A 23,495-nucleotide genomic window follows, 5' to 3' on the forward strand; every position below is an offset into this window, starting at 1 on the left:
TCTAAGGGAATCAATATGGCACCTCCTCCTCCCATATGTATAAATACAAATATACAGAGAAGGAATGTTCTGGGCACACAATAAGCTATACCCTCATACTGTATTGTCTAAGGGAATCAATATGGCACCTCCTCCTCCCATATGTATAAATACAAATATACAGAGAAGGAATGTTCTGGGCACACAATAAGCTATACCCTCATACTGTACTGTCTAAGGGAATCAATATGGCACCTCCCTCCTCCCACATGTATAAATACAAATATACAGAGAAGGAATGTTCTGGGCACACAATAAGCTATACCCTCATACTGTACTGTCTAAGGGAATCAATATGGCACCTCCTCCTCCCATATGTATAAATACAAATATACAGAGAAGGAATGTTCTGGGCACACAATAAGCTATACCCTCATACTGTACTGTCTAAGGGAATCAATATGGCACCTCCTCCTCCCATATGTATAAATACAAATATACAGAGAAGGAATGTTCTGGGCACACAATAAGCTATACCCTCATACTGTACTGTCTAAGGGAATCAATATGGCACCTCCTCCCATATGTATAAATACAAATATACAGAGAAGGAATGTTCTGGGCACACAATAAGCTATACCCTCATACTGTACTGTCTAAGGGAATCAATATGGCACCTCCTCCTCCCATATGTATAAATACAAATATACAGAGAAGGAATGTTCTGGGCACACTGTGAGGTACAGGCTGAAATACTGTGTATTAGCTCAGTTGGAAGATGCTGTGATTATTATAAACACCCAGTTGATATGACTGGTTTGGGGGGGAAACTGCTTGAGAACATTGTATCCCAGTCTGGGTGGGCTTTAGTGGTTCCCAGACATTGTGTTGATGCTGTTGGAGTCTTTAGCGAATTCTCCTCTGGGCAGAGGCCTTTGTGTTGTAATGTTTGTGGCATCCCAAGCGCTTGTGTTGCAGCCAAGGGGAGAACCTGATACCCCACGGAGAGAGCCAGGAAAATCCCATGATCCGAGCAGAGTCCACATCTCAGGACCAGACCTGGGAAATGTATGAACATTCACTTGGCCCAATCCCATGTAGAGAACTGGCAGTTGTTATTGTTGGCTGAAATGTGACATATGGTCAGGCTCACGCGATACTCATTCCCTTCTATCAGCTTCACAGAATCCCCATGTGATGAGCTGGACCAGCGCCTGGTCTCTGACCCACCACCTGGTTTCCCCCGTGCAACTCTTGCCCACCCCTCTCTCCACCGACTGCACTGCTGCTCACGTGTCATTATGCATATATTTATATAAGGAGCATTCCTTCTTCTCTGAGCATGCTGGGAGCTGTAGTTCAGAAATGCCTCACATGATTCCTTTCCTTGTGTTCATCTGCTCAGCTCTCCTTCTATATATGACCTGGTTGGGAGTGATTGTCTGGAGACGCACAGTTCCCATCAGCCCCTGCTGCCCACCCCTCTCCGGCCGCAGCCTCCTGTCAGGCAGTAAAAATGTCAAGCAGTGGGTGATGGGCTATTAAGACACATATTCCTCTTTTACGTTTCCGTATTTTAATCATGGCCGCGTATCATAGCAACCGGGCCAGTGTTCCACGTTGGATCCCGGCGCTGTTCTGGTGACATTTGGAAATTACAGGAGATTCTGAGCGGTGTCACTTGTCTGGCTCTTTTATTCCGCCTTTATCTAATCAGCTGGGATGAGCCTTCCCGGCAGGAATAATAAGGCCTGGCCTTGTATTGTAACTGTCAGCTTTCCATACTGACACTTAGAGGCCTATTTGTTAAAGTCCGAATTTATCTCATTATTTTCTGAAAACTGCTCCAACCGAATCTGCACAGGTTTTTTTCGCCTTATTTATCAATACATTTTCCTGAAATTTTAATAAAATAAAAATGAAATAAAAAACAATTTATGAAAAATTTGTATTGTGCGATTTTTACCCGAAAACCACTAAATCTTCAGATTATTGATTGAAACGCAGCGCAGATTAGGAAATCTTCAGGACTAGTTCTCCCATTTACTTATATACAACCTCGGCAGTTCTGTGATGCTGCATTTTCGACTAAAAATCTGGATATTATAGTAAAAAACACAAATTTTTCGGGTTTTTGGCATTCAGACTTTAATAAATAACCCCCTAAATGCAGCCCTGGGGGAGACAGTGTAGCCACATACTCAGGGCTGGGTTAGGGGGGCAATATAACATCACTCATTGGTCATTGTTAGAATGCGAATGACTGGACCAGTCAAGATATCAAACCATTTTAGGCAATAAATTCTCAGGCGGCAGTTAATATTAACGTAATGTTAATCATGCAGAAAAGAGTAGATTCCCTGCTGGAATTGATGGGGCTGTATATATTTTTGATATAGGTGATACTTCCCCTTTAATTGAGATTCCTGTGTTTGCCCATGTATGGACCCCCACTGCTGAGACTGGGTAGGAGCCAGGTTATTGTGGGAATGGGATTGGATATAGTGTGTGAGGGGGCATGGCCTCCTCCCCTCAATATACCCCCCCCCCAAATATACACATACCCAACCCCAGCTTTGCCTTTCTTCCAATAAAAGCCCCTATTCTCCACAGCCCTCGGCTTCCCATTCTTGTCATGAGCTAAGGGAGCCCAGTCTGAAGGCCAGTTAGGGGGAGATTTGGGGTGAGTGTTTATTTGTACCCTGGATATCCCTGGAACTATAGCAGGGTGACACCCCAATGTTTCTATATATCTGTAACCTTGTTATGAGCTAAGGGGGCCCAGTCTGAAGGTCAGTTAGGGGGAGATTTGGGGTGAGTGCTTATTTGTACCCTGGGTACCCCTGGAACTATAGCAGGGTGACACCCCAATGTTTCTATATATCTGTAACCTTGTTATGAGCTAAGGGGGGCCAGTCTGAAGGTCAGTTAGGGGGAGATTTGGGGTGAGTGTTTATTTGTACCCTGGGTACCCCTGGAAATATAGCAGGGTGACTGTTACCCCAATGTTTCTATATATCTGTAACCTTGTTATGAGCTAAGGGGGCCCAGTCTGAAGGTCAGTTAGGGGGAGATTTGGGGTGAGTGTTTATTTGTACCCTGGGTACCCCTGGAAATATAGCAGGGTGACTGTTACCCCAATGTTTCTATATATCTGTAACCTTGTTATGAGCTAAGGGGCCCAGTCTGAAGGTCAGTTAGGGGGAGATTTGGGGTGAGTGTTTATTTGTACCCTGGGTACCCCTGGAAATATAGCAGGGTGACTGTTACCCCAATGTTTCTATATATCTGTAACCTTGTTATGAGCTAAGGGGGCCCAGTCTGAAGGCCAGTTAGGGGGAGATTTGGGGTGAGTGCTTATTTGTACCCTGGGTACCCCTGGAACTATAGCAGGGTGACACCCCAATGTTTCTATATATCTGTAACCTTGTTATGAGCTAAGGGTCAGTCTGAAGGTCAGTTAGGGGGAGATTTGCGGTGAGTGCTCATTTGTGCTTTTTTGTGGAATAACGATAATGAGAATTTTGTAACGAGTGAGATTCCAGCAATTATAAATTCACTATATCTCTATCATGATTACAGTTGATAACATATATTTACACAGTGACACATGCTCCCTCTAGTGGGGGTTTGAGTTTATTGATACCCCACTCCCTCTCAGAACTCAGTATTTAAGGTTTATGAGTTACTTTCCTCCAGAAATGCCGACACAGGCAACTTTCACATGATTTCTGCTTCTGTGTAACTGCTGTTCTAAGTGAAAGCCCAGCGGACAAAACCCCACCGATATATATATATATATATATATATATATATATATATACTGTATATATATGTGTTACACACACTATACTACTGAATATGCAATTTAGACTCTGTGTCCATGAAACTCAATGGAATTGCACCTTTTTATCCACGGCAAACATGTCTCCCGAGTGTTCGGCGAGAATTATTGTTAAATTAAAGGAACAGTAACATGGCACAGATATGACACAAATATGGCACAAAGATAATGTTGATATTGTGATTACACAGTGAAACAAACATAAGTAACAGCAGATAATAAAGAAACTGCAGCAGCCACAAAGCACCTGTTCCCCGGGACCCCCGATGTGCATCACACAATGAGCCCCTGCACCTGACACTTCACACCACTGAAATGATAGAACTGTCCCTGCTCCGCCGGCCCCTGTTTGTGCTTGTCCCATTTTCCAGGATCATTAAATGCATTGTGGGGAATCTTCTTCAAAATGTGGCGTCTCCTGCTTTCCAGAGGCACTTTGGCTAGTGGGGGCCCTATTTCCCTTGTCTGACATGGGGCCTCTTTTATCAAGTGGTTGTTCCCATCAATAAAGACTGGCGCTGGTACCATAATAAGCCACTTTGTGCCCTCCATTCTGGCAGCCCCCCAATTCTCTTTATATCTGCTTCTCTGCGGCTGCTCCACTTACTGGTGTTATTAAGGGGGGGAGGGTTCTGTTGGACTAAACATAGAACTGGAGACTTGAGATCTGCTTGTTTCTTGGCTAAAATGCTAAATTTTGGGAGGACCATTCCAAAGGCGAATAAAAATCATTAGTAGTATTATTATATTTATTATTTGTGCTCCAGTTTTGTTACTGCCGCCCCCATTAGTTCTGAATTCTCTGTTTTGTCTTTACAGGTTAACAGAACCCTCAGGATTTCTAACGGACGGACCCATCAATTATAAGTACAAGACCAAGTGCACGTGGCTGATTGAGGGCTAGTGAGTATCATGGAGCAAACTCAGTGTCACTATGTGGGTGCAGGGGTGCCCCCTCCACAGGGTCCGTGTTAATCAGAGGGAATCAGACTGGGCAGCGGGCGAGATACAGAGTCGACTCTGGTGAATGGATCCAAAAGCAAAGGGGGGCCCAGTGAGGTTCCTGAGGGATATGTGTGTGCGAAACACAAGGTATTGGGGGGTCCCTGTAAAGGTAAATGTGTGAGGACTGGTGATGGCAAAGCCAGGCTTGATTCACATGGCAACTGGGCTGGTCCAGTCCTGACAATATAAATGTATTTTATCAGAGCTGTAACGCTCTCCCCTAAACAAACGTTGTGTGGCCCCTGGACTGGAGCGCAACACCCCGTGTAACAATCAAATCCATAAATATCGCTCCTAATAGACTTGGGCACAGACGGGTGGTTCACCTTTAAGCTAAATTTAAAAATGTTATAGATTGGTCAATTCTAACAACTTATTTTTTTGTCGTTTTTTTAATTATCTGCCTTTTTCCTTTCACTTTGACTCTTTCCAGCTTTCAAACAAAATGACCCCATCCAAAAAACAAATACACTATAAGGCTACAAATATATTGTTACTTTTTATTCCTCATCTTTCTATTCAGGCCTCTCCTATTCATAGTCCAGTCTCTTATTCAAATCAGTGCCTGGTTGCTAGGGGAATTTGGACCCTAGCAACCAGATGGCTGAAATTGCAAACTGGAGAGCTGCTGAATAAAAATCGAAATAACTCAAAAACCACGAATAATAAAAAATAAAAACCAATTGCAAATGATCACTCTCTACATCATATTAAAATTTAACTCAAAGGTGAACAACCCCTTTAATAGGGTTGAGGTCTGACCAGGCCAACAAAAACTTTCTGTTTCTTCCCCAAATAGGCTGCTGTATAAAAAGCTAAATAATGAAAAAAACACAAATAATAAAAAATGAAAACCAATTGCAAATTGTCTCAGAATATCAATTTCTATTTCCTATTAAAAAATAATTTAAAGGAGAACAACCCCTTGAATTCCGGGTTTAAGGTTAATGGCTTCACACAAGGCGAATCACAGAGCTGACCCTGACTCAAGGGTCAGACAATAAACCAAACGGAGCGTTTATCCAGAACTCTGCTATGGGGCTGCCAAGTCATTCGCTGTCAGTACTGGAGGCAGCTGGGGGTGTTTAAAGGAAAACTGACCTACCACAGATGGACACTGCGTGGCCTGACTAGTTTCCACTGTAACACAATGACAGGGTTTAGGGAGATTAAAGGGAAAGATTGCGGCTGGCTAGAGAACAATGGAGTTCTGCACAAGACTGAAACATTGGGAGCTTTGGGATAAAGAAAGGAGATTTATTTGGGGATTTGTATCTGCCATTTAGCTGCCTGTTCCCTATTCTTTCCATATGTGACCATATGTGATTCTGATTCATGTTTTATTGTTTCCTTGCAGCCCCCACGCAGTGCTGAGGTTACGCTTCAATCACTTTGCTACAGAGTGTAGCTGGGACCATATGTATGTCTATGACGGAGACTCCATCTACTCCCCCCTGATTGCCGTGCTTAGGTGAGTAACACCCCACTGTACCCAGTAACCACCCCCCGGGGCCACTATGGGGCAATGTCATAACTTGGAGAGATCAGGGATCTGGTTGTTCAGTAGAAAATGATAATCTGTTTCTGTGGGGCCACAGGGACCCCTGCGCTCACAACTCAATCTGCTGCTCCCAGGCCTTGTGTCTGTGACTCCTACTCCTCCACTGAGAGCCAGCGAAGGGGCAAGAAACCAAGAAATAGCTCTGCTCAGGTCTTAACTCAGAGCTGCATATTTATTGTCCCTGGCACAGAGAATATTTGCTCACAGAGCTTACAGTCTTATAGCTGTAGTTCAACTTTAACTGATATACTACAGGTTGGATATCTTTGTTTCTACTTCAGCAATCAGCATTTGGTACAGTCCATAGTTTCCCAGCATCTGCAGTCTTCATTATAAATATAATAATAATAATATAATGCTTCAGTAATGTCTCCCCTCTCCTTCCTGCCCCCTAGTGGTCTGATTGTACCAGAAGCACCCGGGAATGAAACGGTCCCAGAAGTCGTCACCACCTCAGGATTTGCCCTATTGCACTTCTTCAGCGACGCAGCCTATAATCTGACTGGCTTCAACATCTTCTACTCGTACGTGAGATGTTTATTTGCCCCATCTCCCACCCACTGGGGCTTCTGGGAGATATCAGCCAACTACATTTATCCCCTTCAGATGATAGAACCAAAATAAGCACTCACCCCAAATCTCCCCCTAACTGGCCTTCAGGTTGTGCCCCCTTAGCTCATAACAAGGTTACAGATATATAGAAACATTGGGGTGTCACCCTGCTATAGTTCCAGGGGTACCCAGGGTACAAATAAGCACTCACCCCAAATCTCCCCCTAACTGACCTTCAGACTGGGCTCCCTTAGCTCATAACAAGGTTACAGATATATAGAAACATTGGGGTAACAGTCACCCTGCTATAGTTCCAGGGGTACCCAGGGTACAAATAAGCACTCACCCCAAATCTCCCTCTAACTTTCCCCTTCAGACTAAGCCTCTTGCCCAGTCTCAGTCAGTGGCATCTGTCTCACTTGCTGCTTTTCTTCTTCCCCAGAATTAACTCGTGTCCCAGCAATTGCTCTGGGCATGGGAAATGCACTGGCAGCTCGTTGGTGCCCAGCAGAGTTTACTGTGAATGTGACAAGTACTGGAAGGGAGAGGCCTGTGACATTCCCTACTGTAAGAACAACTGTGGGAGTCCAGACCACGGCTACTGTGACCTGACCGGGGAGAAGCTGTGTGTGTGTAATGACAGCTGGCAAGGTGCGTGGGACCCCCAGTAGGCACACTGGCACTTGGGCTCTGCCTGATTCCCGTTTGTGCCCCCAACCACTCAAATTTAGCTGAATTAACCTGCTATATAATTCCCCTTCTGTCTTGCTGCCAACTGTACCCACCACCCACATACAGTGAACATACAGACGGCTCATTTGCACCGGGCACTTTGGTGTTTGGGAAACTCGATCAGTTGCATTTGTTTAGTAACACAGTGACATCTTGTGGCTGTTGTGAGTAATGCGCCTCTGCTCAGAATGTTGCAGAAATTTCTTAGGCTAAATGTAAAGAAAATGTACATGGGCATTTATTTAAAGTAGGATTTATTGTTATTATTATTATTATTATTAAAGGGTCAATAAAAATAGATAATGGATTTTCACTGTAATTGTCCAACATTGCAATGCGTCATTGTAATATTCTCTGTTTTGCCAGTAGGTGTCAATATTGTACCACATTTTTTTTGTGTATTTTAATCTAATGTTGGTGCAACCCAAACTGAATCTGATACAGAACCCAGGAACTCACAGTATAATAAGGACACTGATTATATTAATTTATGTCTGCTCTCCAACAAATATTAAATAACACAATATTACTTACCTTGAAGAAGATGCAGAATGACTCAGAAAAGAAGGAGAGATGGGAAAGTGGGTTAGGGAGTAGAGAGAGAAATGGGGGCGAGAAGAGGGAGGATGGGGGAGAGTAAGGCCAAACAGTTGGGGGAGAAAAGGAAAGGAGAGGGGATGAGAGACAGAAGGAGAGAAGGGAAAGGGGGTTAGGGAGTAGAGAGACAAATGGGGGAGAGGAGAAATATAGAAGGGGAGAGAAGAGGGAGGATGGGGGAGAGTAAGGCCAAACAGTTGGGGGAGAAAAGGAAAGGAGAGGGGATGAGAGACAGAAGGAGAGATGGGAAAGTGGGTTAGGGAGTAGAGAGAGAAATGGGGGCGAGAAGAGGGAGGATGGGGGAGAGTAAGGCCAAACAGTTGGGGGAGAAAAGGAAAGGAGAGGGGATGAGAGACAGAAGGAGAGAAGGGAAAGGGGGTTAGGGAGTAGAGAGACAAATGGGGGGGAGGAGAAATATAGAAGGGGAGAGGGAGGATGGGGGAGAGTAAGGCCAATCAGTTGGGGGAGAAAAGGAAAGGAGAGGGGATGAGAGACAGAAGGAGAGAAGGTAAAGGGGGTTAGGGAGTAGAGAGACAAATGGGGGAGAGGAGAAATATAGAAGGGGAGAGAAGAGGGAGGATGGGGGAGAGTAAGGCCAAACAGTTGGGGAGAAAAGGAAAGGAGAGGGGATGAGAGACAGGAGAGAAGGGAAAGGGGGTTAGGGAGTAGAGAGACAAATGGGGGAGAGGAGAAATATAGAAGGGGAGAGAAGAGGGAGGATGGGGTAGAGTAAGGCCAAACAGTTGGGAGAGAAAAGGAAAGGAGAGGGGATGAGAGACAGAAGGAGAGAAGGGAAAGGGGGTTAGGGAGTCGAGAGACAAATGGGGGAGAGGAGAAATATCGAAGGGGAGAGAAGAGGGAGGATGGGGGAGAGTAAGGCCAAACAGTTGGGGAGGAAAGGAAAGGAGAGGGGATGAGAGACAGAAGGAGAGATGGGAAAGGGGGTTAGGGAGTAGAGAGACAAATGGGGGAGAGGAGAAATATAGAAGGGGAGAGAAGAGGGAGGATGGGGGAGAGTAAGGCCAAACAGTTGGGAGAGAAAAGGAAAGGAGAGGGGATGAGAGACAGAAGGAGAGAAGGGAAAGGGGGTTAGGGAGTAGAGAGACAAATGGGGGAGAGGAGAAATATAGAAGGGGAGAGAAGAGGGAGGATGGGGGAGAGTAAGGCCAAACAGTTGGGGGAGAAAAGGAAAGGAGAGGGGATGAGAGACAGAAGGAGAGAAGGGAAAGGGGGTTTGCAGTGGATCAGTGTATCTGCAGTTGGTCAGTACAAGGGTCCATGATGCCCCCACCTACGTGAGCCTGACACCCACAGACAGACATATGGCAATTGGACATAGGGGTTATACTTGATGGACGTACGAGTTTATTTTACCTCTTTGCTCCCCTACAGGCCCCGACTGTTCCCTTAACGTCCCCTCCACTGACTCCTACTGGATTCTGCCCAATGTGAAGCCCTTTAGCCCCTCGGTGGGACGAGCCTCCCATAAGTCCGTGATGCGCGGGAAGTTCATGTGGGTGATTGGAGGACACGCCTTCAACTACAGCTCCTTCCAGATGGTACTAAAGTAAGTGGGGTGTCCTGAGTGGGGGGTGCAGGGGGTGGAGTCACTGGGCCTTGAATTCCCCTGTATTGGGGTCAGCACACAGTCCAGGCAGAACTATAGAAGAAATAGACTACTTGGGGCCCCAAAAAGGGAAAAGGTTCCCAGAGGGACACTGACTGCTGTTACTGATACTCAGAGCTGCTGTACCTAATTCCATAACCAGCAGCCCATTGGACATGAAGTTGGGGTGGGAGGGGCATAACTCACCTGTTTCCATCACAGACATTGGTGCAGTTTTACTGCTGCAGTTTCAGCTTTGCATTTACTTCATTGTTTTTTCTCTTTATCATGTGACAATGAGTGACCCTCCTGTATGTCTGTCTGACATTGTGTCTGGGGCCACTTTGCTTTGGTTTAGGGGTTCACACTATAAACAGCACGGGAATCCCTGCACTTAGCGCTTCATTGGGACTAGGGCTCCATCCTGTGGTCGGCATCGGCATTTCAGCGCGGAGCAACACTCAATACAGAAGACAAAATGATTGCACTGATTATTAAAGACCCCCGTAGTTTCCCTTAGAAACGGTTGCTATAGATGGTTACATGGGCAGAAATACCTGTACATATATTTCTAGCTGTGCGTGGGAGGTGCTGCAATGTTTTCTTTGCAGAATCCACCCCCTCTAGTATTGTGCCCCCATTCTCCAGCCGTAGCCCCTCTGGCCATGAACTTGTACCGACTCTGAGTTTATTCTGCTTGTGTTACAGTTACAACGTGGAAAGCAGCATCTGGAACGTGGTGCCGGTTCTGCGGGGGCCCCTGCAGCGATACGGACACTCTCTGGCCCTGTACCAGGTGGGCCCCGTGGGGAGCAGGAAGTTCTTTTTTATTCTTATTTATTACCTGTATAAACAGGGACTTAACTATTCTATTGTCACAGAGCTATTAACTGAGTATCTAAATTAAATATTAAGGTGACCCTCTCCTGTACAGGAAACCTGCCCTTGATTAGACAGCATGCTGGGATTTGTAGTTCAGGAATAGTTGGGGCCCTTGTTGCCATCACCCCCTGATTAATGAGATTTGTGCAACCGCATTTCCCTTTCTCTGTCCTGTTTCACTCACAGAGAGTCAAGTCATTTACCTGCCAGCAGGGGGCAGCCTTACTCTGTGTTTGGGTTCAACATATTCTTTCTCCTTTATATTAAGGAAATAGGATTGAAATTTAAATAGAAATTCGCAGGAAACACATTCATTGTGTCTGAATGGGAGCGAAGCTTTAGCAGCTACAGAGACAGGCGTCTTCCAACTCTCTTCTCTTAGACATGTTGTTGATATGACGGGGTTATTTGCCACAAAGTATGCATTTGGTGAAATCCCCAAAAGTGCCATTTGCTTATTTCTCTCAATGTGGATCCTAGTGGTGTGTCTCTAAGTAGTAGAGCAAGATGGAGACAGTAGGGCAATATGGAGACATTAGGGCACAATGGAGACAGTAGGACAAGATGTAGTCAGTAGAACAAGATAGAGACAATAGGACAAGATGGAGACAGTGGGCAAGACACAGTCAGAGGGATTCAATAGAGACAGTAGGGCAAGATGGAGACTGTAGGACATGATGGAGATAGCAGGGCAAGATGGAGACAGTAGGGCAAGATGGAGACAGTAGGGCAAGATGGAGACATAAGGATAAGATGGGGACAGAGAGTTGGGCAAGATGGTGACAGTAGGGCAAGATGGAGACAGAAAGGCAAGATGGAGACATTAGGGCAAGATGGAGTTAGAATCTAATCAAATACCAAGTGTAGGACACCTTGAGCCCAGGTGGTGCTTCTGTGTTACAGCTCCTGCCATTACCTTGGCCACTCTCCTCTCACATTTACAGGCCGAGCTCTGGAGAATTTTACATCTCAGTCACATTCTGTTGTTGGGGAAACAGTGGGTGTGAGGGTTCCATTCTGTGTTCCTGTACCAAGTGATGGGGCCCTGGGCAGGTGGTTTGATGATTTAGGTCCTTTCATTGCTATGGAGCAAAAGATTCCAACCTGCAGTGAGTGAGATTTAGTGTCCTGTGTGGCTCAACTGTCAGCTCTTCTGGCACAGTCTCTGCGCAGCACTCTGACTTCTGTTAGGAATAAAATTGTCCTAAATATAAATATTATTATTGTGACACTTGGTTCCCTCTCAGAAATCCGGTTGCTTCGCTTTGCAACTGTCGCCTTCAGATGATGCAGAGGAGGATGCTCTTCATGTTGCCAGTAGCCAAGTGGAGAAATCAGGAGTCGTGGGACCAGCTTGGGAGCAGATGTAGTGGCCGAGGGGATTGACTCCAGTTGGTGCCGGGGCCGGTGAGGCCAGTCAGGGAGATAATGATATTAGGGGAGCAATGAGCTGAGGTTGCTGCAGGGACAGATGTGCCCAGTGAATTCTCGGCCTCAGATGCTGCGACACCATTTCTCTTGTTCCTTGTATTTGGCTTTCAAGGGGAATTTAAACCCATTAAAATTATTTTCATAGAAGTTCTTCCTTAGTTGAATACATTTTAGGGAAAGTACATAGGGCAGGGCATAAGTGCCAGGACCAGCACTGCTTCTATTGGCACTGCCAGGGCTGTAGCGTTGTACCCTGATCAGTGGAATTCCTTTAGGCAAAGTGCAATGGATTTATTTCCCCCGGGGCCTCAGATAGAATTAACTGCCCCATCTGCAAAATCCCTGACAATTGTAACAACATGAAAGATTTTGTTGGACGCGTCACGTTGGTACTTTCTGGGCATTAATGGGATTACTGGGGGCGATTAAAGTGAAACTGTGGGATAATAAAATACATCAAAGTATTTGGTAAAAATAAGACTCCCAGTTCCTGGGCTCGTGCCGCTCCGTAATCTGCCCACAAAACAACTAATGTATCAGAGTCTTGAGATGGGTTTAACCTTGGCTGCTTCTTCTGGGGACTCTTCCCAGGCATCTTATCAATTAAAGGGAAAGTTAAACTTGTAGATGAAAGTGATTTAAGCAGCTTGCAGGGAAACAGGGAAAAAATAATCAGTGAGTAATAAATGTGGCTAATATCCTAATGTTAACTCAGATAATAAGAAAACAGTGTTGGAAAGGGAAGGAAAACATAGAGACAAATTAAATAACGGGAAAGGGGAGGAGAGACAGAAGGAGAGAAGGGAAAGGGGGTTAGGGAGTAGAGAGACAAATGGGGGAGAGGAGAAATATAGAAGGGGAGAGAAGAGGGAGGATGGGGGAGAGTGAGGCCAAACAGTTGGGGGAGGAAAGGAGAGGGGATGAGAGACAGAAGGAGAAGGGAAAGGGGGTTAGGGAGTAGAGAGACAAATGGGGGAGAGGAGAAATATAGAAGGGGAGAGAAGAGGGAGGATGGGGGAGAGTAAGGCCAAACAGTTGGGGGAGAAAAGGAAAGGAGAGGGGATGAAAGACAGAAGGAGAGAAGGGAAAGGGGGTTAGGGAGTAGAGAGACAAATGGTGGAGAGGAGAAATAAAGAAGGGGAGAGAAGAGGGAGGATGGGGGAGAGTAAGGCCAAACAGTTGGGGGAGAAAAGGAAAGGAGAGGGGATGAGAGACAGAAGGAGAGAAGGGAAAGGGGGTTAGGGAGTAGAGAGACAAATGGGAGAGAGGAGAAATATAGAAGGGGAGAGAAGAGGGAGGATGGGGGAGAGTAAGGCCAAACAGTTGGGGGAGAAAAGGAAAGGAGAGGGGATGAGAGACAGAAGGAGAGAAGGGAAAGGGGGTTAGGGAGTAGAGAGACAAATGGGAGAGAGGAGAAATATAGAAGGGGAGAGAAGAGGGAGGATGGGGGAGAGTAAGGCCAAACAGTTGGGGGAGAAAAGGAAAGGAGAGGGGATGAGAGACAGAGGGAGAGAAGGGAAAGGGGGTTAGGGAGTAGAGAGACAAATGGGGGAGAGGAGAAATATAGAAGGGGAGAGAAGAGGGAGGATGGGGGAGAGTAAGGCCAAACAGTTGGGGAGAAAAGGAAAGGAGAGGGGATGAGAGACAGAAGGAGAGAAGGGAAAGGGGGTTAGGGAGTAGAGAGACAAATGGGGGAGAGGAGAAATATAGAAGGGGGGAGGATGGGGGAGAATAAGGCCAAATAATTGGGGGGATGAGAGACAGAAGGAGAGAAAGTGAAGGTGAGGGGAGCAGATACAATGGGAAGAAGGGAAGAAAAGAGACAGGGACTGATTAGAGCTAAGATTTCTCATTGTCGGCTCTACCCCAGATCCGCACTGATTCTGCACTTGAGTGAGACTGGACATTGATTAAACAACATTCTCTCATATCAAACACTAGGGGACATGGAGGAGGGTTGTGAAGCCCCTGGAGTCCCCGTCCCACCCAGCAGTCCCAGCGCAGTCATTAGACACAGTCAGTTCTATTTATCTGAGAACCATAAGAAATTGCCTTTTCTTTTACCTAATGACAATGTGTTGGCTCCGCTCATCGGCTGCTCCTGGATTCCTTATGCACAGACACAATATCCTCGCAGGCCGCGCCGTGGAACATACAGGAGATGGGAGCGTTTCCAAATCATCTCTCTATTTTTGGGGGTTCCAATTTTATTTCCTCCATTTGAGGAGCCGAGGGAGAAATGAGTATTGGACTCCATGTTTAATATCGAATTATCAAAGCGGTAAATCAATCATCGTGTATAAACTGTCTGGCGTAATTACACCCCCTCTCCTTCCATTACTCCTCATGACTTTCTTAATATTCCGTTTCGTCTCCCACATTAGTTAAACTCGCTCTGAATGTGGGCGGATCGATGGCACATTCTATAGGGAAAATAAGTCAAACTTTTATAAATGATGATAAGACGTCGTTAGTGTTGTATCAAACCTTATAAGCCCATAAAGTTGCAAAGAGTAATTAGCATCAAGAAACTTAGAGCAAAACATTTACTGGTTGTACTCAAGCAGCAAAACAAATGGGGGTCAGCGACTCTATCTAAAAGCAAATGCTCTGTAAGGCTACAAATGTATTGTTATTGTTACTTTTTATTCCTCATCTTTGTATTCAGGTATTTCCTATTCATATTCCAGTCTCTTATTCAAATCAATGCATGGTTGCTAGGGGGATTTGGACCCTAGCAACCAGATGGGTGAAACGGCAAACTGGAGAGCTGCAGAAATAAAAAGCTAAATAACTCAAAAACTACAAATAATAAAAAATGAAAACCAATTGCAAACTGTCTCAGAATATCTCTCTCTATGTCATATTAAAATAATTTCACTATCTAATAAAGTTTATAGAAAGGGATATAACAATCCTATTGATGATATCAGGTGAATAAAGACACAAATCCCAGCATGCCTTGGGTTAGTAACAGAGGAATGTAGAAAATACAAGGGGGGATAAAAACAATTGCTATTGCTCTGATTTATTTGGACTCAGCCCAGTATATTAATACTCATGTTCCTATTGCACCCCACTCTCAATAGGACTGATCCCTCAAATCTCCAATTCTTTTCCTTCTCCCACAGGACGACATCTACATGTACGGCGGGAAGATTGAAACCATCAGCGGCAACGTCACTGATGAACTTTGGATTTTCAACATCTCCAGCCAGACTTGGGGCACCCGGACACCCACGGTGCTAAACCACGGGCAACACTACGCAGTGGAGGGCCACACCGCTCACATCATGGAGCTGGATAACCGAGATGCCGTCATGATCATCATTTTTGGCTACTCCTCTGTGTACGGCTACATCAGCAACGTGCAGGAATACTACCTGAGTGAGTCCTGGGCAAACACGGGTCACCATATAACTAGGGTATCACGAAATGTGAAGCAAAATCTGGCACAGGGCTGGTAGTACCCCCATGCCTGACTTCTTGCCTTAAAACAATGTAGTAAAAGTCAGTTTTTCTCCAGGTCTCTAGATCAGCTGACTTCTGCTACATTCAGGAGTCAGAACCAGCAGTGCAGAGACAGAGGCTGCTTTCAATAGCAATGACATTTTCAAATGTCGTGTTAAATATTTTGGGAAGTCGCATAGACATATGGTTTCTTTTGGTGGTGTAGTTTTCCTCTAATTTAGTGGCGGTATATGAAGAGAGAGCCACTTCTGCCAGTTTGTTTTCCTGAAGGTAAAATCCGCTCCTTTCCTTCATGTCCTCATATAATCCCAACGGCGATGAGATGAAAGTTTCCTTGGAACCGGCTAAATACTGACCTTGAATGTGTTGCCATCTAATCTGTTTATCTGCATCTCTCCCGCAACTGTCGTCTGCCCAACTGTCCTCAGCCCAACACTTCCCCTTTGGTACCAATGATTTATTCCTTTTATTATTCTCTCCTGTCAAACCCTCAGCGCTCTTCACTTTAATTATGTTTCTCAGCAAATTTCTGATTTAAAGCTGCGTTAGAGATGTACATAATCCAAATGGGCCTTTTACTTCACTTCACATGCTCTTCATATATTTTCCTCTCCTTTATCCATTTGGTTTCTTTTTCTTGTGTTTTAAAGGACAAGGCGTGAACTTTTTTTTCAACTTTTTACTTAGACGGTGCCTTTTGTACCAGGTGTATATTAGGGAAGCCTATAGTAGCCTATACTAGCAGTGTGATAATATTCTCTGGGAAGGGAGTGTGACTGTGGGATAGCAGATATAGTAGGGAGAGATGTGTCTATAGTAACAGTGGATAATAGTCTCTGGGAAGGGAGTGTGACTGTGGGATAGCAGGTATAGTAGGGAGAGATGTGTCTATAGTAACAGTGGATAATAGTCTCTGGGAAGGGAGTGTGACTGTGGGATAGCAGGTATAGTAGGGAGAGATGGTGTCTATAGTAACAGTGGATAATAGTCTCTGGGAAGGGAGTGTGACTGTGGGATAGCAGATATAGTAGGGAGAGATGTGTCTATATAGTAACAGTGGATAATAGTCTCTGGGAAGGGAGTGTGACTGTGGGATAGCAGGTATAGTAGGGAGAGATGGTGTCTATAGTAACAGTGGATAATAGTCTCTGGGAAGCGAGTGTGACTGTGGGATAGCAGGTATAGTAGGGAGAGATGTGTCTATATAGTAACAGTGGATAATAGTCTCTGGGAAGGGAGTGTGACTGTGGGATAGCAGGTATAGTAGGGAGAGATGTGTCTATAGTAACAGTGGATAATAGTCTCTGGGAAGGGAGTGTGACTGTGGGATAGCAGGTATAGTAGGGAGAGATGTGTCTATAGTAACAGTGGATAATAGTCTCTGGGAAGGGAGTGTGACTGTGGGATAGCAGGTATAGTAGGGAGAGATGGTGCCTATAGTAACAGTGGATAATAGTCTCTGGGAAGGGAGTGTGACTGTGGGATAGCAGGTATAGTAGGGAGAGATGTGTCTATAGTAACAGTGGATAATAGTCTCTGGGAAGGGAGTGTGACTGTGGGATAGCAGGTATAGTAGGGAGAGGTGGTGTCTATAGTAACAGTGGATAATAGTCTCTGGGAAGGGAGTGTGACTGTGGGATAGCAGGTATAGTAGGGAGAGATGGTGCCTATAGTAACAGTGGGATAATAGTCTCTGGGAAGGGAGTGTGACTGTGGGATAGCAGGTATAGTAGGGAGAGATGGTGCCTATAGTAACAGTGGATAATAGTCTCTGGGAAGGGAGTGTGACTGTGGGATAGCAGGTATAGTAGGGAGAGACAGTGTCTATAGTAACAGTGGGATAATAGTCTCTGGGAAGGGAGTGTGACTGTGGGATAGCAGGTATAGTAGGGAGAGATGGTGCCTATAGTAACAGTGGATAATAGTCTCTGGGAAGGGAGTGTGACTGTGGGATAGCAGGTATAGTAGGGAGAGATGTGTCTGTAGTAACAGTGGATAATAGTCTCTGGGAAGGGAGTGTGACTGTGGGATAGCAGGTATAGTAGGGAGAGATGTGTCTATAGTAACAGTGGGATTATAGTCTCTGGGAAGGGAGTGTGACTGTGGGATAGCAGGTATAGTAGGGAGAGATGTGTCTATAGTAACAGTGGATAATAGTCTCTGGGAAGGGAGTGTGACTGTGGGATAGCAGGTATAGTAGGGAGAGATGTGTCTATAGTAACAGTGGGATTATAGTCTCTGGGAAGGGAGTGTGACTGTGGGATAGCAGGTATAGTAGGGAGAGATGGTGTCTATAGTAACAGTGGATAATAGTCTCTGGGAAGGGAGTGTGACTGTGGGATAGCAGGTATAGTAGGGAGAGATGTGTCTGTAGTAACAGTGGATAATAGTCTCTGGGAAGGGAGTGTGACTGTGGGATAGCAGGTATAGTAGGGAGAGATGTGTCTATAGTAACAGTGGGATGATAGTCTCTGGGAAGGGAGTGTGACTGTGGGATAGCAGGTATAGTAGGGAGAGATGTGTCTATAGTAACAGTGGATAATAGTCTCTGGGAAGGGAGTGTGACTGTGGGATAGCAGGTATAGTAGGGAGAGATGTGTCTATAGTAACAGTGGGATTATAGTCTCTGGGAAGGGAGTGTCACTGTGGGATAGCAGGTATAGTAGGGAGAGATGGTGTCTATAGTAACAGTGGATAATAGTCTCTGGGAAGGGAGTGTGACTGTGGGATAGCAGGTATAGTAGGGAGAGATGGTGCCTATAGTAACAGTGGGATAATAGTCTCTGGGAAGGGAGTGTGACTGTGGGATAGCAGGTATAGTAGGGAGAGATGGTGCCTATAGTAACAGTGGATAATAGTCTCTGGGAAGGGAGTGTGACTGTGGGATAGCAGGTATAGTAGGGAGAGATGGTGTCTATAGTAACAGTGGATAATAGTCTCTGGGAAGGGAGTGTGACTGTGGGATAGCAGGTATAGTAGGGAGAGATGGTGCCTATAGTAACAGTGGGATAATAGTCTCTGGGAAGGGAGTGTGACTGTGGGATAGCAGGTATAGTAGGGAGAGATGGTGCCTATAGTAACAGTGGATAATAGTCTCTGGGAAGGGAGTGTGACTGTGGGATAGCAGGTATAGTAGGGAGAGACAGTGTCTATAGTAACAGTGGATAATAGTCTCTGGGAAGGGAGTGTGACTGTAGGATAGCAGGTATAGTAGGGAGAGATGGTGCCTATAGTAACAGTGGATAATAGTCTCTGGGAAGGGAGGGTGACTGTGAGATAGCAGATATAGTAGGGAGAGATGTGTCTATAGTAACAGTGGATAATAGTCTCTGGGAAGGGAGTGTGACTGTGGGATAGCAGGTATAGTAGGGAGAGATGTGTCTATAGTAACAGTGGGATAATAGTCTCTGGGAAGGGAGTGTGACTGTGGGATAGCAGGTATAGTAGGGAGAGATGGTGCCTATAGTAACAGTGGATAATAGTCTCTGGGAAGGGAGTGTGACTGTAGGATAGCAGGTATAGTAGGGAGAGATGGTGCCTATAGTAACAGTGGATAATAGTCTCTGGGAAGGGAGGGTGACTGTGAGATAGCAGATATAGTAGGGAGAGATGTGTCTATAGTAACAGTGGATAATAGTCTCTGGGAAGGGAGTGTGACTGTGGGATAGCAGGTATAGTAGGGAGAGATGTGTCTATAGTAACAGTGGGATAATAATCTCTGGGAAGGGAGTGTGACTGTGGGATAGCAGGTATAGTAGGGAGAATCCCAGAACCTGAAGATATTTATTTATTTCCAACCCTAGACTACTATAAGGTAACTCCTGATTGGACGAGGATAGTGTTTGTATCAGTTCATGTTTTTAGGGGTTGTAGGTAGTCTTTTGCTTTTATTCCGATGATATTTCTCATATTCCCGTCTGACCCTCCAGGTGTTTGTGTAAATACATGAGGATGTGCATCACTCCGCTCGGATATTATCCGTTTTGAACATATTTAATTATAGGGAGAAGCTTCAGAGCCATTTTGCTGTTGATCTTAATTTGCATTAAAATTACTGCCGTGACCCCCCCGGGCCCCTGCACCTCACAGCTGTGTGTAAATGACATTTATGCTGAGTGACCTGCACGGCCCAAGTCAGAGACCTTCTCCTCCCTGATACATTATTTATCAATGGCGTTGCCGCTTTTGGCTTTAACATGCGAAGATTAATTGGGTCTCTGGAATCATTATAATGTAAATTATGGAAATCACAGTCACTTTAATAATTATACAGTTCGACCCCTGGGGCTGTTTGGCAGATTTAACAGGATCCAATGGAGGAGGAAGATGCTCAGGAATCACTGCTTTAATCTCATTCATAATTAGAATTTTTGTATTTCATGTGAATTATTTCTTAAAGGGATACTGACACCAAAAGTTTCACAACTTGACTGTTTCTCCAATGACATGATGGTGAAGGAGGAACACAAATGAAAGGAGAGTTAAGACAAATACAAATTCACAAGACAAATAGAGAGGAGACATATAGAAGGGGAGAGAAGAGGTAGGGTGGGGGACAGTAAGGCCAAACAGTTGGGGGAGAAAAGGAGAGGAGAGGGGGTGAGAGACAGAAGGAGAGAAGGGAAAGGGGGTTAAGGAGTAGAGAGACAAATGGGGGAGAGGAGAAATATAGAAGGGGAGAGAAGAGGGAGGATGGGGGAGAGTAAGGCCAAACAGTTGGGGGAGAAAAGGAAAGGAGAGGGAATGAGAGACAGAAGGAGAAAAGGGGGTTAGGGAGTAGAGAGACAAATGGGGGAGAGGAGAAATATAGAAGGGGAGAGAAGAGGGAGGATGGGGGAGAGTAAGGCCAAACAGTTGGGGGAGAAAAGGAAAGGAGAGGGAATGAGAGACAGAAGGAGAAAAGGGGGTTAGGGAGTAGAGAGACAAATGGGGGAGAGGAGAAATATAGAAGGGGAGAGAAGAGGAAGGATGGGGGAGAGAAAGGCTTCTAAGGAACAAAAGGGGAAGAAGGATAAAAATACGAGAACGTTGATACAATTGATAAGGAGAAGTGAAAAACAGAAGAATAAAGTAGAGTAGATAAGGAAGAATACAGAAAAGACAGTGAGGGGTTATTGATTATTGGGGTCTATTGTTGGGCCCCCACTATCCCAGCGCAACACTTTTAATTCTGGTTACTGTTGGGGGGAGGTTTCATAGAAACATTACTTACAGGAGGAGAAAACTGAGGTTGGATCCCTTGGTACAACTATAAAGGTGACTATACACTGTAACATTCACTTGTTTCACTTGATTTCCCCCGACAGGCCCACCCTGTGTGGGCGATATGGTGCTGATTCAGTGAAGCCTGTTGGAGGGCCCCATACACGGGCAGATAAACTGCTGAATGAATCTAAAGGAGCCAAAATGATGGCTTTAATCTGCCCGTGTTTGGCCACCTTAAGTCACAGAGGGACACTGCCGACACCCAGCCAAATATTTCAAACCTTATGTTGCCTTAATGTGTCTGTAGACCCCTGGTGCTCCATCGGGGGGTGTCCTGTCTGAGGACCCCAGTTTTCTCCCTGTGCAGCTGTTTGGGGCGAATGATTCATTTCATGAATAAAGGGGAACTTTTTGGTTCTGATCCGCTGTGATGGTTTTAATGTTGTGGTTTAGAATAGAGCAGAGCTTTACAATAGTTGGGGGGGGGGATTTTAATTTCACTTTATATTTCTGTAAGTTCTCCCGGCCCTACACTGAATATTTATTACTAATCAAAGAGAAAGTTAACTTTAAAATAAGATTTAGTCTGATATAAATAAATAGAGTAATTCTAAGACAATGATTTGTTTCTCACCAATCCTGTATGTCTGTTCTGAACTAAACAGCTGAGCTGAGAGTTATAGTTCAGTTATATTTGTAAACCGGCAGGGTGAAGATGGCTCATTAATTAAAATTCAACTGCCTGTGCTTAATTTGACTGTTATTTATTGTATTTATTATTTATTATATTTATACATTTCATTTATTATTAGACTTATATTATATGTTTGTGTTGCCTTTTCCTCAAGAGTCCAATACTTGGCTAGTTCCTGAGACTCGCGGGGCCATCGTGCAAGGAGGATATGGGCACACCAGTGTATATGAGCCAGTCACTAAATCCATCTACATACACGGGGGATACAAGGCCTTACCAGGAAATAAATATGGTCTTGTGGATGATCTCTACAGATACGAAGTCAATACAAGAACTTGGTAAGAACCACCTGTGTCACCCAAAGAGTTAACAACATAACTTGTGTACCCCTAATGGGAATTATAAGGATTTTCTTGAGGCACAAGCTGCAGGCTGAGTTATACAGGGAACTCTGAGTATCACTCATGTATTATAAGGGATAATGTACCCCCTACTGTAAATGATAAGGATATTAGAAGTCACTGAGGGGTTGTTCTGTGACCATATAAAGGCACAAGGCTGCAGGCTGAGTTATACAGGGAACTCTGAATATCACTCATGTATTATAAGGGATAATGTACCCCCTACTGTAAATGATAAGGATATTAGAAGTCACTGAGGGGTTGTTCTGTGACCATATAAAGGCACAAGGCTGCAGGCTGAGTTATACAGGGAACTCTGAGTATCACTCATGTATTATAAGGGATAATGTACCCCCTACTGTAAATGATAAGGATATTAGAAGTCACTGAGGGGTTGTTCTGTGACCATATAAAGACACAAGGCTGCAGGCTGAGTTATACAGGGAACTCTGAGTATCACTCATGTATTATAAGGGATAATGTACCCCCTACTGTAAATGATAAGGATATTAGAAGTCACTGAGGGGTTGTTCTGTGACCATATAAAGACACAGGGCTGCAGGCTGAGTTATACAGGGAACTCTGAGTATCACTCATGTATTATAAGGGATAATGTACCCCCTACTGTAAATGATAAGGATATTAGAAGTCACTGAGGGGTTGTTCTGTGACCATATAAAGGCACAAGGCTGCAGGCTGAGTTATACAGGGAACTCTGAGTATCACTCATGTATTATAAGGGATAATGTACCCCCTACTGTAAATGATAAGGATATTAGAAGTCACTGAGGGGTTGTTCTGTGACCATATAAAGGCACAAGGCTGCAGGCTGAGTTATACAGGGAACTCTGAGTATCACTCATGTATTATAAGGGATAATGTACCCCCTACTGTAAATGATAAGGATATTAGACGTCACTGAGGGGTTGTTCTGTGACCATATAAAGGCACAAGGCTGCAGGCTGAGTTATACAGGGAACTTTGAGTATCACTCATGTATTATAAGGGATAATGTACCCCCTACTGTAAATGATAAGGATATTACAAGTCACTGAGGGGTTGTTCTGTGACCATATAAAGGCACAAGGCTGCAGGCTGAGTTATACAGGGAACTCTGAGTATCACTGATGTATTATAAGGGATAATGTACCCCCTACTGTAAATGATAAGGATATTAGAAGTCACTGAGGGGTTGTTCTGTGACCATATAAAGACACAAGGCTGCAGGCTGAGTTATACAGGGAACTCTGAGTATCACTCATGTATTATAAGGGATAATGTACCCCCTACTGTAAATGATAAGGATATTAAAAGTCATTGAGGGGTTCTGTGACCATATAAAGACACAAGGCTACAGGCTGAGTTATACAGGGAACTCTGAGTATCACTCATGTATTATAAGGGATAATGTACCCCCTACTGTAAATGATAAGGATATTAGAAGTCACTGAGGGGTTGTTCTGTGACCATATAAAGGCACAAGGCTGCAGGCTGAGTTATACAGGGAACTCTGAGTATCACTCGTGTATTATAAG

General features: G+C 44.7%; 1 protein-coding gene across 4 annotated transcripts in view; it reads left to right on the forward strand.

The window, feature by feature from the left end:
• Window positions 1-23,495, forward strand: part of LOC108697311 (attractin-like protein 1) — a 294,681-nt gene that overhangs the window by 55,791 nt on the left and 215,395 nt on the right. For all 4 annotated transcript variants that reach the window (XM_041570808.1, XM_041570809.1, XM_018227239.2 and 1 more), the window contains exons 3-10: window positions 4,643-4,726; window positions 6,186-6,299; window positions 6,785-6,913; window positions 7,384-7,592; window positions 9,663-9,837; window positions 10,585-10,672; window positions 15,321-15,576; window positions 21,714-21,897. In XM_041570808.1, the coding sequence (XP_041426742.1) occupies window positions 4,643-4,726; window positions 6,186-6,299; window positions 6,785-6,913; window positions 7,384-7,592; window positions 9,663-9,837; window positions 10,585-10,672; window positions 15,321-15,576; window positions 21,714-21,897 (1,239 nt within the window). The remainder of the gene's footprint in view (window positions 1-4,642; window positions 4,727-6,185; window positions 6,300-6,784; window positions 6,914-7,383; window positions 7,593-9,662; window positions 9,838-10,584; window positions 10,673-15,320; window positions 15,577-21,713; window positions 21,898-23,495) is intronic.

This window comes from Xenopus laevis, chromosome 7S (genome assembly GCF_017654675.1).
Source record: "Xenopus laevis strain J_2021 chromosome 7S, Xenopus_laevis_v10.1, whole genome shotgun sequence".
Classification (NCBI taxonomy): Eukaryota; Metazoa; Chordata; class Amphibia; order Anura; family Pipidae; genus Xenopus; species Xenopus laevis.